General features: G+C 53.5%; 1 protein-coding gene across 1 annotated transcript in view; it reads right to left on the bottom strand.

Annotated features, from left to right (window-relative positions):
* CRY2 (cryptochrome circadian clock 2) overlaps positions 1-16864 on the bottom strand; it is a 36606-nt gene that overhangs the window by 6315 nt on the left and 13427 nt on the right. The window contains exons 4-12 of the mRNA XM_010842331.1: positions 16755-16864; positions 14782-14966; positions 13753-13841; positions 8501-8641; positions 6895-7206; positions 6538-6689; positions 6219-6421; positions 5848-5940; positions 4575-4742 (exon numbers count right to left, since the gene is read on the bottom strand). The exon at positions 16755-16864 is cut by the window's right edge and continues 13 nt beyond it. Of these exons, the coding sequence (XP_010840633.1) occupies positions 4603-4742; positions 5848-5940; positions 6219-6421; positions 6538-6689; positions 6895-7206; positions 8501-8641; positions 13753-13841; positions 14782-14966; positions 16755-16864 (1425 nt within the window). The 3' untranslated portion in view covers positions 4575-4602. The remainder of the gene's footprint in view (positions 1-4574; positions 4743-5847; positions 5941-6218; positions 6422-6537; positions 6690-6894; positions 7207-8500; positions 8642-13752; positions 13842-14781; positions 14967-16754) is intronic.

Genomic DNA, 16864 nt, shown 5'->3' with positions numbered 1-16864 from the left:
GTACCACAGCAAAGGGGAGGGGTGTCTGTCCGTCAGCAGCTACTGAGTAAGCGGCAGCGAAAGTGCGAGGGGATGTCAAGTCCCAATAAATTCTCGTTTCAGGAACTGAGTCAGAGAGGCGAGAAAAACCTGTGTGCAGGCTCCCAGGACGGGCTTCTGACCACCACACAGCCTCCGCTTCCCCCGGGGCAGCGTCTTACAGACTGCTCAGTGCCCCTCACACACAGGTTCACGTAAGGACGGACATATATGCAGCAGATGTATGCCATTGTCAGAAAGACAACAAAGAGATTCTAGAAGTCAGGTTCTCCTCAGTGAAAAGTGAAATTGTCAGTCGCTCAGTTGTGTCTGAGTCTTTGTGACCCAGTGGACTGTAGCCTGCCAGGCTCCTCTACCCATGGGATTCTCCAGGCAGGAACACTGGAGTGGAGAGCTGTGCCCTCCTCAGGGGAGCCCCACGGCTAACCAAGCCTGCGTGAACTTCGGGCGGAGGACGGGGAGAGGTGGTCCTTGGCCATGAACCTTCTGTGTTCAATAGGCTTCTCTCAACAGATCAGTATGTACCAGCAGAAGGGCAAATAGATCCTGTGCACTGCTAAAATAATTGGACCAATACAAAAAACCTGCACACAATTGGAAGCTGATGGAATCCTGAGAGGTCAGCAGCTTTGGGGATTACGGAGAAGCAGCTGAAATGAAAGCTATTTGAGGCTGGCTTATTTTTCAGTTTTGTGAACATCGTACAGTAACCAAATGCAGAACAGATACTGATGTGGGTTTGAGGTAAGCGTGGAACCAACTGATATTAGGATATGTTTTCCCACAAGATCAGTTTAAATCATTGTCTGGCCCAGGCCTGAGGCATCGGAAACAACAGAATAACAAACGAGAGAGGCTGGAGCTAAACTCGGCCTGAAGGGCCCGCGATGGAGCCTCCGGCTGGTGAAGTATGCTTATTCACACCAGACAGCTAGAGCACCTCAGCACGGTTGTGAATCCGGCCGAGTCACTCAGCTACACTGATAGAGAGGAGTAGGGGCGAAGGCAGTTAAGACTACCGACTCAGGCCCAGGGGCCACTGCTGTGTGGCCCGTCCAGCCCAGGGTGCTGGCTCTGACTGCGGTAACAATGACAGAATCAAAGACACCCTGAGAAGCACATGCAAGGCGGCGACGTGATTTCGTCTGTGGTGCATTTTACCCGGAGGCTTTTCACACACGGTTTCTCCTCTTTCCCCAAGGCTTGTGCTTGATGGGTGGGGCAGGTGACGAGATGCTGTCATCACTGATCACTGGTGATGATGCCCAGCCATCCTCAGGCCCCGGTGCAACCCCAGCACACAGCGAAACACAAGCGCCACTGAGACACTCTTCTCTTTCAGGGTTTCCGAAGAACACGAGTATCCGTCCTGTCCTCTGACCTCCAGGCCCCACTTCCAGTCGACTGGCACGATGAAGGGCTGACCCTTGAGAATCAGTCCTCCCCATCCCGACAGGCTGAGGGACACCCCTGGACTACACGCGAGGAGAGGTGCTGGCCTCTGCACCCTTCAGTGTCCTCTTGGAATCACCGCCACAGCCTCGCGACTGGCTCTCTCCCCACACAGCTTCCTCTAGAGCCCCAGCCCAATGCCTGGTTAATCTTCAAAAAATGCCAGTTTGATCATTCACTCTGTTTCAAAATGCGCCTCCGTTCCCAGAGAGTACACACCAAGGACTCTGTCTGCTTGACATTTAAGACCCTCCATGACTGGACCCAACTGTAACCTTATGTTCTTGTAAAAAAATAGTAATAACAATATCCATAATAATAATAGCTATCATCTTATTTAGGAACTTCTAAGGCTAAGTGGGGCCTCCCAGGCGGCACCAGTGGTAAAGAACCTGCCTGCCAGTGCAGGGGACTTAAGACACGGAGGTTCGATCCCTGAGTGGGGAAGATCCCCTGGAGGAGGAAATGGCAACCACTCTGGTATTCTTGTCTGGAGAATTCCAAGGACACAGGAGTCTGGTGGGCTACAGTCCATAAGGTTGCAAAGAGTCAGACACGACTGAAGCGACTCAGCACGCAAGGCTAAGTACCCTGTGTATTACACAGAAAGTGTTAATTACTGACCAGCACCCACACTCTGTAGCTAACAGAACCTGGATTTTGTCTGACGACTCGTGGACATGGCTCAGACAATAGATTAGGAATGGTCTAAGTCAGTGATTCTCAGAGGCAGTCCCAGAACAGCATCATCATCAACTGCTGGGAACGTGTTAGAAATGCAAATTCTCAGGCCCCAGCCCAGGCTCGTTGGGGGTGGGGCCCAGCCATCTGCGGCTTAACAAATCCTCCAGGGGCTTCTGTTGCTCACTCAGGTTGGAGATCAATGGTCTAAACAATCCGGATCCTATTTCCCAGCTTGGGGGTGGCTTCATGACTCAGTTCTGGCTCATGACGCCAATGTGAAAAGCTGCAGAAGAGGTGTCCTGGTAAAGGTTTTATTTTCTTGATGAAAAGGAAGAGAGGCACCCCCTGACGACTTGGCACAGTATAAAACTGCAAAAAACCTTCACTGGGCCCCCAACCCAAACTTTACTTTCTTTTACTCAGCTTTATTTTCCCTTCATCACCACTTAGGGCTTCTTGACACAAGGTGTTTCTGTCTGCTTACTGTCTGTCTCCTCTCACGAAGACGCACCCAAGGGCGGGCAGGACGCTGTCGGTCATGTTCACAACCATATTCAGTGCCTACAACAGTGTCTGGCAACGTGTCATCACCTGATTTATGTTTATTGAATGAATGAGTGCAGCTGTCTCTGCGATTCCTTCTCTTTTTTGCTTTGAGCAAGGAATTGATGGCTGAAGCTGTGGCAGCCACCTTAAGGCCAAGAAATAAGAGAATCTCAGAAAAATTGGCTCTGACATTGTTGAGCCATCAAACCCAAACCAGCAACACCGTGCTCTGGGCCTTTTGTTCCTTAAGAAAACTAAATCCCTCTTTCGTTTTCACCACAGTAGCCACGTTGTTCATCCTAGTAGCCCCATATGTTACTAACACATATATTTAATCATTTAATCTTTGTAACAAGAACCTAATTTTTGATGAGGAAACCAAGTCTCAGAGAGCTTAAGTAATCTGCACAAGATCATGTAATCATTAAGCTGTTGTTCTTGTCGGAAACGCCCCGCCTTGCTGCCAAACGCCCCGCCTTGCTGCCTAGATTCAATTCGTCGCCCAGGTCCTCTAGGGTAACTTCTGTCTTGTACTCCTGGATCGCTCCAGCCCACCAACCTGTGTCTAATGCTAAGCTGGTGGAGTGTGAATCATCTGTCCAGGAATTATAGATCATTTGTCTTGTTTCTCTAAGCAGACTATTACATCCTTATGGATGGGCATCGTATCATGTTTTATATGTCTTAAGCTCCCTTTCCTCACACATTTGCTGGCAACAGTTTCAGGCTCAAGTGGATGCCATTACCTTCCTGAGCAACCATAACCCAGACGTTTAACCTCTCTGTTCTTTGATCTTCTCATCTGAAAGTCAGAGTATCAGCTTGGCAAGTTCCAGATTTGTAAGACAGAATGAACTTTGCTTAGTATCACAGACTTAAGAGAGAACTAAGAGGTAATGTCCAAGGTTGCCAGTACTCCCAGGACGAGATAACACAAATCTGTCCACCTGTGACGTCTGTGACAAAGCGCCTAGTCGGGTAAAGGGCATCAAACATCTGCTGCATCACTGACAAGTGAGTCTAGACGCAGAGACCAGATGGCCCCGCCCGGCCTTGAAGTGCAAGAGCTTAGAAAAAAAGAATTGGCTTCACAGAGAAAATTCCCCTCCCATCTAATTTTGCAGACACGGCACATAAGGAACAGCCCAAGATGGTGACCCAAAGTGGATAGTAATTTATGTCTTCCCCAGAAAGGCATAAAAGGCCCTCTTACTCTGGGGAAGAAGAGCCAGGTTTTTGTTTTTGAAGACATTCAGGGGCTTCCAAGGAAGATGAGCGCTGACAGGAAAGTGCAGAGCTGAAGCCACGAGAAAGACCTGAATGGAGGCGTGGCTGTAAGAGGCACAGATGACTGACGGGGAGCCTGGGTAGGTGGGTGGTGGGGCTGGGCTGAGTGAGCCTCCAAGCACCCCTAAGCCTACATTCTGAAAGTGTGTGCTGCCCTCTGCTGGCCAGTCTCAAGCGCACAGCCCGTCAGGGCAACTGGCAGAGGGGCCTGAAGCACCCCGAGCCCTGCCCTGGGATGGCTTCCCCCTCAGCTTCACACCCAGGTCTCCGCTTTCTTTTTTTTGGATCTGGCTCACTTTGACAGGTAGAAAGAGTTCTTTTTTTTCCTTTCCCATAGCTAGCAAAGAAGGAACAAAGCTTTACCTTTAAATTCTCTTTTTAGTATTAGAAGGTGTAAAAGTAAGAATGGTAGAATTTGAGCTGAAATCCTAAAGAAGTCATGCAGTCCTCACCAGGCTTTAATCCCGTTTGCTGGGTTTTAAGCTTCACCTGGCAGGGTGGTAGTTTCCCAAACTCACCCCCAGCCCTCCCCGCCTGACCCCACGAGACTCTCCCCCCTTCCTCACCTCCGCCTCTCTTCCGCCTCACTCACTCTCAGACGCCCCTGCTCGGCAGTTCTGAGGGGAGCGACTCTGCCACCCTGGCCCGTTTGCTGAGCTCTCCACCAGGCGGCTCCTCTGCTGCTTCCAGTTTGCGCTTGGGAGACGCTGGGCCCCCGGGCAGTGGTCTTGGGCCTGTAGGGAAGCAGGTCAGTGTCACACGGACACATGCGTTAAGCCCACATGACCCTCAACTGTGCAGAGGTTGCTTTTTAGGGGACAGGGAGACTGCTCCTCAGACCAGTCCCCCTCCTTCAGCAGTGACCGCCTGGAAAGATCCGAGGAGTGCATGATCAGGCCTGCAGGCACGAGTGCCAGCTCTGGGGCCCAAGTGCCAAGGGCTCCAGGCCGGAGACGGACGGGCCCGGCGGCTCTCCTTGCTCGGGGACTGAGGCCTTCCCTCTGCAACAGGCCTCCCGAAGCTGGGATGAGCATGCTCTCCCCTGTGGAGCTCACCTGGCCAGGCAAAGTAGAAAAAGCTCTGTAGTTCTCTACAGTCTGAACTTGCCAGTCTTCGTCCCAGAGCTGAAGGGCAGAGGTTAAGAAAGGGGCAAGTCTGCCTACCCCTCTCTCCTGCCACCTCCTGCCTGGACGACTCGTCGCCCCCTGTCCAGCCTCCCCGTCCTCGGGGGCTCCTGCCCACGCTGTGCTCTCCACACACACACAGCAGGCAGAGTGAGCTCTTTAAAACATAAAGCGATCACGCCTCTGCCCTGCTGACCCTGTCAGCGCCTTCTCCCTGCACACATGAGGGAACGCTAACCCTCCTGTGGACGCACAGTCTACACGGCGCTGCTCCGGCTATCCATCCTTGTCTCGCTCCAGCTTGTCACTCAGGACACGCCAGCCCCACTGGCCTCCCTCCTTTCGTTCCTGGGACAGGCAGCTCGCTTCCGTCTCTGAGTCTTTTCTTGCTATTCCCTTTGCCTGGAATGCTCTTCCCCCTGTTCTCGGAAGGCTGGCTCTGCTCACTACCTGGGGCTCTGGTGCTCCACCTAAAGTCACCTCCCTCCCCAGAGCTCTCTTAGCAGGTCATTCGACTCGACTTTCCTGCAAAGCACTTGGTATCTGACATGATCCTGCACAGTTCCTTTGTAACATCTGTGTCCCTGGGGGGAGTTCAAGCTCCACCAGGGCATGAGTGTTCTGGTCTCCGTCCTCAGACCCCGTGACTGAAGTGGGGGTAGCTCTGCAGTGCCCCTGGGACGGGCACAGGCCCCCGGAGGCCAGCTGTACTCACCTACACTGCTTGAGCTCCCTGCCTGGATCGAGCTGGGCTCTGCCACTGGGTTGCTGAGGTCTTCCACACAGGAAGGGACAGATGCCAGCAGACCTGGGAAAGAGGCAGGGGAGTAATCGGAATGCAAACTCACAGGACTGCACAGGGCCCCGGGGCAGGGGAGGACAAGACAGGGGGGTCCTAGGTTCTGTCTCTCTCCACTGGCTGCAACTCATTCAGCCCTGCCTGAGCGGCCTATGCCCAGGAAGTCAAGTTAACAGCCTGGAAGGCAGCACTCAGCAGTGTCCCCCTGCAAATATCTGGGAACCCCCATTCCCACCCCAGGAGCCCAGAGGTGCTGTTCCTGTTGGGGATGAGGGGATGGTCCTTACAGAGTCCCCGGTAGCGGGACAGCTGCTGGTAAACCTGCTTCATCCGCTCGATGTTGAGCCGGCTGGCCTCGGCGTGGTTGACGATGGGCCGGGGGTAGTCCACGCCAATGACGCACTTGGCTGCCTTCTGAATGGACTCTGGGGCATTCCAGGGCTCGTAGATGTACCGGGAGGGGAACCCTTTCAGTTTGGGCAGGTATCGCCTGAAACGCACCCACCAGACAACCTGTCAGCACGCTGGGAGCCTCCTTCAAAGGCCAAGTGTATCTCACCCGAGGAGGAGGCTGCAGTGGTCAGAAAGCCTGCTCTGCATCCTCACCTGATGTAGTCTCCACTGGGGTCTGTGCGGCGGCCAAAACCCACCGGGCAGTAGCAGTGGAAGAACTGCTGGAAGAAAGCGCTGCAGGACAGCCACATCCAGCTGCCAGCGTTCACGCTGAAGTCTGCGTCCAGCAGCAGCTCATCAAACACCTAGATGCAGGCAGGAGAAACCATGAGCCTCCAGGGGGGCCTACGACCATGCTTCTCCCCCAGTCACCACATGCACCCCGGAGAAGGGTGTCAAAGCCTTCTGCTGCTAGCAAGCCAAGAAGGATCTGGAGACAATTTCCTGCACCCAGGGGTCCCAGCCCACGCCCTAGCCCCCATGGGGGCTGCCCACTGAGAGAGCACTCACCCGGACCCCGCTCTCCCAGCTGACCCAGAGGTCCCCGCGCGTGAGGAAGCAGGCCACAGCGTGCCGGGCCAGGTGGTGGATCCACCCCTCCTGCCTCAGCTGGGTCATGATGGCGTCGATCCAGGGAAAGCCTGTCTTGCCCTCGGCCCACTTGGCCAAGGCCTCGGGGTTGCGATCCCAGGGGATCTGGATGCAGATGGGGTTCCCCTCCATGCGGTCGAACCTGGGGTTGTTGGTGGCCGCCGTGTAAAAGAACTCTCGCCACAGGAGTTGCCCAAACAGGGAGAGTGGGGGCGTGCTGTTCCGCTTCACCTGGGGGCGGGGAAGCACACGGGTACAAACGCCTGCCCCGCCCACAGCACACCGTCCAGGCCTCCCCACAAAGGACCGGAGCTGCCACCTCCACCCTCGATGCGGGGAGGGGCCGTGCCCAGGAGAAACGGCAGAAGGTGCCCGCAGAACCTGGCACCCTGGCTGTGCCCACTGCTGCTCTGAGCACCAAGAACGGCTGAGGGTCGGCAGGTGGCGGAAGGGACAGTGCTGTGGGACTCGGGGCGGGAACTGAGCTCCCCAGGCTGGTCACAGTCCTTGTCCTCAGGGGCCCCTGTGTAACTCTCCTTTCTAAAATGTCAAAGGGAGTTTTCTCAACAGCGCACACACAAAAATGCTCAGTCTAGATTTTGGTTAAATACGTAATACCCAAAGCCTGGATCTGGGGCCACGAGGGAACTAAGACATCAGACCTCCAAGCGAATGATGCGTGTGTGCTCAGTCACATCTGAACTCTTTTCAACCCATGGACTGTAGCCCCAACTTCCTCTGTCCCTGGGATTCTCCAGGCAAGCATACTGGAGTGGGTGGCCATGCCCTCCTCCAGTGGATCTTCCCAATCCAAGCATTGAACTTGTGTCTCTTGTGTCTCCTGCATTGGCAGGCAGATTCTTTATCACTGTGCCACCTGGGAAGCCCCAAGGGAATGATAATTTTCCTAAAATCACAAGATTACCCACTGAGGTGGCAAAGCTACCCCAGGCCACAAAATCTGGATGCTGGCAACTTAAGGACACATGAAACAATGCAGATGCAAGTGTGAGCTGATGAATCTCAGGGGCGGGAGGTGCGGCCCTCTCTCTCGGTGGGGGCGGGTACATCACCACAAGGCACTCTGCCTGTTGCCCCATCCGGCCCTGCAGCCGGCCCTCTGCTTACTTCCTCATCACTGATGGGCAAGCGCCACGAGATAGTCTGGACGCCGCCCCGTAGTGGGCCACTGCGCTCTTCACCTCAGGACTGGCCCCAGCCTCACCCATCCTGCCTCCCACCCTGAGGGCTCAGTCCTCACCCCGCTGCTGCTGGCAGCTCTGCCACCCCGGGCTCACACCCTGAAGCCGGCCTGTCCGGCTCCACTTGAGAAGCTGGATTTGGTTTTGAGCGGCGGTTGGGGTTGTGCTTGGCTTGGCCACCTCTCGGATGTGGCCTCCTCCTCACTGTCTCTGGACAGTACCCACACTTTAGCCAGAGGGAAGGCCTCCCTGTATGGCGACTGATCTGCCCAGAAGACCCCGGTCCTCTCGGCTGCACGCGGGGGCAGGCTGACAACCCTCACCTTCTTATACAGGTCCCACAGGCGGTAGTAGAAGAGACGGCAGGAGAGGCAGCCAAAGCGCAGGTAGGGGCTGAGGCCCGTTGGGCTGGCCAGCAGGGAGTTGGCGTTCATCCGGGGCCTCTCGTAGTTGGCAACCCAGGCCTGCAGCAGAAAGAGAGAGCGGAGGAAGGACAAGCCGGGATGCTGCCGATGAACAAGCCTGATGGCAGCTGGTGGTTAAGGAACCTGCTTAAGGTCGCAGACCAGAAAGCCAAGGAGCCAGGACAAGAGTCCTGTGCACATCCCACCCCTTCAGGCTGGCACAACTTCTGATGGAACCACCAACCAACCGAACAACGGGGCCCATGTTCTCATCCTGACTCTGTTTAATTTGTGCTATGACTGTAGTAAGTTATTTAGTCCCTCAGTGACTTATCTATTAAATGAGAACAAAGTTTCCTACCTGCTGGAGATTAAATAAAATTACAGATTTGAAAGTTTCTGAAAGCACTGAACAGGCTATGACTCTACAGAAGAAAGAAACATGGGCTTCCATGTTACAGAAGAGGGCAGCTCTCGCTCAGCTCCCACTGTCACAGGGGCCCTGAGGCTGCTACTGCACAGATTCGCCTGGGCACTTCTGCCCACCGCTCCACAGCACTAACCCACAACTGCGGACCCAGAGTCACGAATTGCGGGGTCACTTGTCTTGTTTTTCTCACCAGTTGCTGCCGGCAGGGTACTTAACCTCCACAACTCAGGGACACCTGTTCTCTCATTTGCTATTAGCAATCCCGTGAGGCAGCATTTGTCACCTCCTTTTGAAAATGAGGAACTAAGGCTGAGAAGGGTTATGTGACTGCTGGGGTTACAAAGATGGTAAGAGACAGGGCTGGAGGGACTGACTCCAGTCTTTTCCACTCCCTCTAACAACTATTTTATTTCTCAATTCCTAATGCCCTCTTGTTCTTTGTGAGGACTATTTCACCAACTTATACCCTCTTGAGACCTCCAATTCCATACTCACCTACCCCTCTTCAGCAGATGACCTTCTTTCCTCAGGACAAGGAAATGGAAGCCATCAGGTAGGAAACACCTCAACTTTTAGCCACCAAATCTACAGACTCTCCTGCACCCACCCCCCCTGCGACCCTGCCCAAGGCTGAGGCCTCCGCCCGGCTCTGGAGCCCTCCTCCATTCCTTCTTACACACATTCCACCTCTCCCTCTCTTCTGCGTCCACTCTAACGACAATGGGGAAATGGTCTCGGCTCTTTGCAAACAAAACAAAACAAAAATAAATACTTTCCAGTCACCCTGCAGACTTCCCCCTGCATCCTCTTTCCTCCCTTCACAGCCAGCCTCACTCTATTTCCTCGAACCCAGCTCCACGTCCCCTTCACCACTCCCACCAGAGCCTCCATGACGTCCACGCCACTGAATCCTGTGCGCTTTTTCTGTCCTTTCATTTCGGGGCCTCCCAGCCACTCACCCTGTTGCCCGCGCTCCCGTCTCCATACCCACCATTCCGTGGGCTCCTGGTCGCCTCTCAGCTCTCACCTGGCTGGCTACTCATGTTTCACCAGCTCCACCGTGCCTCCCAACCCTGAAGTGCTGGCGTCCCAGGGCTCTGTCCCGGGTCCTCTGCTCCACTGTGCTCCAGCTGAGTTCATCCGGTCCCGTGGATCCTCTAAGGCTACTTCCTTGCAGACAATCACCATGGCTCTAGCTTGCGCCCCGACTGCAACCTAGACTCCCAAATCACCCTATCCAACTCCCTGCCAGAGATCTCCACTGGACTGACTCTCAGGCCTCAAGGGTAGCAAGCTCTTTTCTTTAAACTGCCCTTCCATTGGCATGCCTTACCTCAGAAAGCACATTGTCATCCACCTCGTTGCCAGAGCCAAAAGCACGGCCGTCACCTTTCCCTGCCCTCCCTCAGCAGGTCATGTCAGTCCCACTGTCCAAGTATTTCTCTGCTCTGTCCTTTTCTTTCCATCCCCTGTTGCCATCGACCTGGTTTAGGCTAAGACTATCTATACTGGACAACTGTGACAGCCTCCCACCTGCCTCTGCAGCAGCTCTTGTCCCCTCTAATCCACTGTCCACACCGGGAGCAGAGTGGTTCTTTAAAATGCCTGTCCCCGAGGGCGACACCAGCACCAGGCTTCCTGGTATTCTCAGGCTAGAGTCCCAAATCCTAAACAAGGCTCACAAGCACCCTGCAGTCTGCGGGGGGCCCATGTTTCTAGCTTCCTCCCTTGCCGCTCTTCTTGAAGCATCATGCTCTTGCTAGCCTTTGCACATGCAGCTCCCTTTCCTTGGTTAATTTTGACTCTTCCTTCAAGCCTCAGCCTCAAAGCTACCTTCCTGGCAGGTGACCCTCAGGTATTGGTTAAGTACCTCTAACAGACACAAGGTATATTTGCCTGCTCGCATCCTTGCCCACCATTCTTTGAAAATCTTTTTAAGTGAAACATAGATACAAAAGCACACCGATGGGTGGCTTAATGAATTATTCTAAGGCAAATACCTCTGCAACCGCCACCGAAGTTCAAGAATCAGTACCTTGCCGGCCACCCCAGAAGCCCACCTACGTGCTCTGCCAGTCAGGTCCCTTCCCTGCTCCATCAATGACCACCTGCCCAATTTTATTAATAATCAGGTCCCAGCATTTTAAAATGTTTATATTTTTCTGTTTTTTCAAAGCACATTTGGATGGGAGGGCTTTACCTTCTCAGTTACTCCTTGCATTTTTAAGTGTTTTCTATTCTTTTTTTCATCCACATGTACATCCGCAGGCACATTTTGTTTAGTCTTGGTCATGTCAAAGAGTCCAACGTGTTATTTACTTTATTCTATGTATTTCCTGCCGTTTCCTTCTTTTCCTTTTAGATTTCTTGTAAAAGAACTCAAGATCTGTGACTTGCACTAATTCCCACAATCTGGATTTCCCTGCGTTCTTACGGGTGCAGTTCAACACATTCCTCTGGCCTGTGTGCTGCCTGCAAACTGGTGCTGGTACCAGAGACTGGCTCGGACTCAGGATTCCTGTCTTTGCCAAGACTACAGGGGGGACATGCCTGACGGCCACTATCCTTGGTGCTGCAGTCATTAGTGAATCACTCGGGGCTGCAAGATTCCACTGCTCCTTTTTCATTTAATAACTGGGACACTTGTGGATAGATGCTTGCCCTCAGCTACTACTGGGTAACCCACTGGTAAAGACCATACTGTTTGGCCCCCTTTCTGGTAACAGCACTTAATGTTCTTGTGGTGACCCAATCCTTCCCTAATCTCAGGTCAACTGGGTAGGGTAGAGCTGAGCCCACCTTGGACTCTGGGAGTGGGCTCACGCCCAGATTCAAGTCTGACCAGGGAAGGGGGCAGCCCTTTCCCTGGCCATAGTGACAGTCGGGGACAGTCACATGACCCAAGCCAGACCAATGAAAACACTTCTTGGGACTTTTTCTGAAGCTTTTGGAAACTTTCTCAGGTAGTACTAAGCACATTGAAAGTAAGCCTCTGGTGACCTGCCTTGCCACACTCAAGGAAAGCCTGCCTGAGAATGAAATAATACACAGGAAGGCAGTGCTGAGATGGAGAATGCATTCCAAGTAGCATTAGTTGGACACCTGGATCCAGCTGTGCCTGAAGGCTACCTCCTGGGACTCTTGGTTATATGAGTTAAGAAAAATTCCTTTTTCAAAAGCCATCTTGCAAACAAGAACTGATAACAGAGTCAGTCCTCTTGCGTGTCCACTTTCACAACCCTCTGAGCCACTCCTTTCCTCACCTAAATGTACTTTCACAGCTGTCACCTCTATAGACTATGTTTTAGACTCTATGTCTGTCGTGTTGGGCAGGCTTTCTAGTAGCTAGACCGTCCCAACCTAAGAAAATGCTCACTTCAGATTTGGAGAAGTGAAGAAGTTAAAATAAACCTCCTGAAATGGTTTAAAGTCCTGTCCATCAGGCACCTTGGGTTCTCCCAGATACGTAAAATACAGTATTCCCCAAGACCACCTTTGAGTCTAAAGGGCCCTGATATAGGTTCCCCTTTCTGCCCCCTCGGCCCAGCCTTTGTCTCCAGACTGACTACAAGGATGTCTGTGTAAAGCTAATGTGGACAGAGGTCGGTTCCCTCACAGATCTTGGACATCAATGTTCCTCCTTTTAATGGCTGGGGCTTGCTTTTGGCCCTGTCTGATGGTAAGATCCAAATGGGGACCTCAAGGCCGCTGGGCCTTGGGGAGACTAGGCCCATGACCCGCCTTCATTGCTGGCGAGGTACTTCCTGGGCTGGGGAGCACTCTTCCCAAGTGGGCTGTCTTAGCCTCCTTCTTGCATTGTTACCACCTGGCTGCTGGGCCAAATGCCCAATACCTGAGCAGGAATAGAACATGCCGTGATTCTAGGGACCCAGTCTATAAACCAGCTGCAGGGGGGCAGGAAATAGGAGGTGACTGTTCTTGAGAACAGTCTCTGCTTCTCTAGTCCCAGGGGGTGTAGGTGGGGGGGCACATTGTGAGGGCCTCCTCTGGGGCCTCAGCCTCTTTCTTCCCTCTGAGCAATTCCGGCTTCACTGGGGGGTGGGCCATTCGTTCTGCTCTGAGCAAATGGAAATCAGTGCCTTGGAGGAGACTCGGCCAAAGCGAGCAGGGGTGGGGAACATGGAAACACAAAATAATCTTCTACACTTTACTACCAGATATCCTCTTAGTAAGAGAGTATCTGACCTCTTACCCACTGACCTCTTAGTAAGGGGACACACTGATGAAAAAAAAGCAATCTAGCCCAAGTTTTAGAACCAAGTAGAACAAGATCACACCCCGCAACTTAGTAACTGTGTGACCTCAGGCAAGTCTTGATTTCCTCATTGGTAAAATGGACAGCTTAATACCTACCTTGCAGGGCAGATGGAAAAATGAAAGGAAATAGGCAATGGCACCCCACTCCAGTGTTCTTGCCTGGAGAATCCCAGGGACGGGGAAGCCTGGCGGGCTGCCATCTCTGCGGTAGCACAGAGTCGGACGCGACTGAAGCGACTCAGCAGCACAAGCAGGCGCTAGACCTAGAAATGCTCCGCCCGGTGACCAGCCCATGGTGTAAGCGCTCATGAATGGTAGCTGCTCTTATTGCTGTTATTGACATGAAGACTTTTTCAACCAGCTTGAATGAAGAGGCACTCAGGGACATGAACCTGGCTCCATCCCCCTGGCTGCACCGGGGTGTCAGCATCTGAAGCCCTGTGTCTCGGAATAAGGGCCATACCTTCCGTTCCAGGTGCTTATCCAGGCGGGCCAGCGCTTCCGTCTCTCCTCCCTGCCAGACTGCTGGGCCGAGCCCTTCAGTGGGGAATCCTAGAGAGGGGCAGCAGGGCCACAGGACTGGGGGTCAGGTCAGTTTGGTGATGGTGCAGCAAGTCCTCACACGCGACTCTGTTCTCTGAGCTCTGTGCGAGCTGGACTATGGTGTTCTTGGTGCTAACAGGACTAAAGCGAAGTGAAGTCGCTCAGTTGTGTCCCACTCTTTGCGACCCCATGGACTGTAGCCTACCTCCTTCCATGGGATTTTCCAGGCAAGAGTACTGGAGTGGGTTGCCACTTCCTTCTCCAGAGGATCTTCCTGACCTAGGGATCGAACCTGGGTCTCCCACATTGTAGGCAGACACTTTACCGTCTGAGCTACCAGGGAAGTCACTGAGATAATCCTTAATGCTTCCTCAGTGATGTTTTCTAAGTCATGCAGGTTTTCTTCCCACTGTGACCTCTTCTCTCCTTTCCCTTGCCTCCCTCATCTCAGCCACGTCTCATTATAGGCAGGTGAGAACAATTCTATATGACTGGCCCTGGCAGGTTAGCTGGCTACAGGTGTGGTTTTTAGGTAAAACAGGCTAACTTCGTTCAGATAGAAAAAAAAATGTGTGATAGGGGAGGAAGGGGAGAGAGGCTGACATAGCCCCTTTCATCAGAGGCAATACCAGTTATGTTGGTATTGAGAAGCCCACTGATGCCAATGCCAGGCTATGTCTGAGAGGTAAAAGTACAAAATTAGTCATGAACTAGAAACAGAAGCTGAACATGTGAATATGAACAGGAAAAAAGACCAGAAGGATTGCTGTAAAATTATCAGTGGTGGGTAACTGTGACAGTTATTTCCATTTTCATCTCTATTTTCTAAAGTGTCCACAATAACAAGCATCACTTTGACGAAAAAGAAAAAAAAAATAGTAAGCTGTTTTTTTTTTTTTTAAACGAAAAAGGAGGTGACAGTATGAGGGGCTGGGGCAGGCGTACGCACCCAGCTCCTCCAGGGAGGGCACGCCGTAGGTCTCGTCGTGGCTCTCCTGGATCTCGGCCCGGCAGCCCTCCATCTGCTGGCTGGTCACGGAGCCCACGGGCTTCCTGGGGAGCTCCATGCGGCTGATGATGGCCTGAAAGCGCTTGTAGGTAAGGGGCGGCTTCTGCCCATTCAGCTCAATGATCCTGGGAATCCCAAAGACGCCTGCCGTCACTCACGAGGCCCTTCGTCTCAGGTCTCTGCCCGCCCAGAAAACAGCCCAGACCGCGCAGGCTTGGAGGGTGGCCTTCCTCATCCGCTCTGGGTCCCACCCCTAGGGGGAAAGGAGGGGACAAGGAGGCTACGTCTCCATGTTACCGAGAGGGAAATGAAGCCCAGATTGCTGGAGCAGGTGCCTTGGGTAACAGAGCAAGTCAGGGCCAAATCTGGGGCTCAATTCCAGGTTCCCTGGTGCCGGTGTGGAGCCGCCTAAAGACAGACACTGTCCATATCTCTCTTATCACAGAAAAGTCCCCACTGGCCTTCACGGTCCTTGGCCTGCCTGTCCAAGCCACAGGGTGCCCTGTGGACTGTCTCTACCCCACCGTAAGCCTCCAGGAAGTTCTTTGATAAGAGCTGCAAACGTGTTCCTTGGGTGGAAATTCATTCTCTCCTTGGGCCCTAGTTACTAGAACAGAGAGGTGGGGAACAGCCTGTCCCTCCCTAAATCGGAGGCTCGGGGTTCATAGTCACAACTCAACCTTAAAGGTTTTTTTGCAGTTTACAAAAACACAGCTGCACTCAGGTAAGAAAAAAAGCTAGAGGAGAGTTTAGAGGCGAATTGAGGCTGTTTATGTAAGGATGAATTCGGATGGGCTGGAGCCAGACTCCCGAGGCCCCTGTTGGCCAAGCAGCAGCTGACGACAAGCCAGAACTTGCCGGGCTAGTTCATCTCAGTTCCTCTCTCCTCCCCTCCATTAGCGGAGGCAGAAGGTTGGCTGCTGCTCCGGCAGTGCCTCCGCCTCCTCCTCCGGCACGTGGCGGGAGGAGGCGCTCCACACCCAGTGCCTCCTGTGAGCCCAGCTCACATGCAGAGCTGTGTGACCTGGCCTCCCAGCAGCCACCACCGGTCTGGGGAAGGCGGGCGGGAAGCCTTGGTGACGGCAGCAGCCCAAGAGGGACAGCCCTGGCAGGGAAGGAAGGGGAGGAGGGGGTTTCCTCCTGGCCTCTCTGAAAGCACAGGGCCCCCACAGCAATCTCTCAAGCCTCCAGGGCAACACCTAAATGTGAGGCCTGGAAACCCAAGAGCCAGGGGAGCCCAGGGAACGCAGCTGGGTAACAGAAGCTGTGCCTGTGAGAGCAGATATCTACTGGGAGGGGCCACAGACAGGGCCCCACTGAGGTCAGAGGGCAGTTTCTGAGCAGCAGGATGGAAGCAGGAGCATGTGGGGTAGGTGGGCCTGGAGCGTGTTAGGAGCAGATCTATGAAGATCCTGCTTGCGTCTCTTGGGCCTAATGAGCCTCTCTGCACCCAAATTTGGAGAAGGCAATGGCACCCCACTCCAGTACTTTTGCCTAGAAAACCCCATGGATGGAGGAGCCTGGTAGGCTGCAGTCCATGGGGTCACAAAGAGTTGGACACAACTGAGAGACTTCACTTTCACTTTTCACTTTCATGCATTGGAGAAGGAAATGGCAACCCACTCCAGTGTTCTTGCCTGCAGAATCCCAGGGACAGGGAAGACTGGTGGGCTGCCATCTATGGGATCACACACAGTCGGACACAACTGAAGCGACTTAGCAGCAGCAGCAGCACCCAAATTGGGTGAGCTCTACGGGTCCCTACTCTGACCTGTTCTCCCCCAGCTCCGAGAAAACGCCATGCCCCATGTGCCAGGGGGCCCTACCGCTGAACCTCCTTGAGTTCCGCTCAGCAGGGGCCCAAACCACCAACTCCCACAATGGGCAAGCTGAGCCCGGGACCCATCTCTTACTTGTCCAGGTCATAGAGAGTATGCGAGTTCTCGGTGACCACCTCCACACCAGCCTCCTTGGCCATCTTCATGATGGCTGTGTCCCGTTCTTTCCCAAAGGGTTCAGAGTC

The sequence above is a fragment of the Bison bison genome, unplaced genomic scaffold (assembly GCF_000754665.1).
Source record: "Bison bison bison isolate TAMUID 2011002044 unplaced genomic scaffold, Bison_UMD1.0 scf7180017864178, whole genome shotgun sequence".
Taxonomy (NCBI): Eukaryota; Metazoa; Chordata; class Mammalia; order Artiodactyla; family Bovidae; genus Bison; species Bison bison.
The sequence above is the reverse complement of the archived record's forward strand: the minus strand, read 5'-3'. Positions and strand labels throughout refer to the sequence as shown.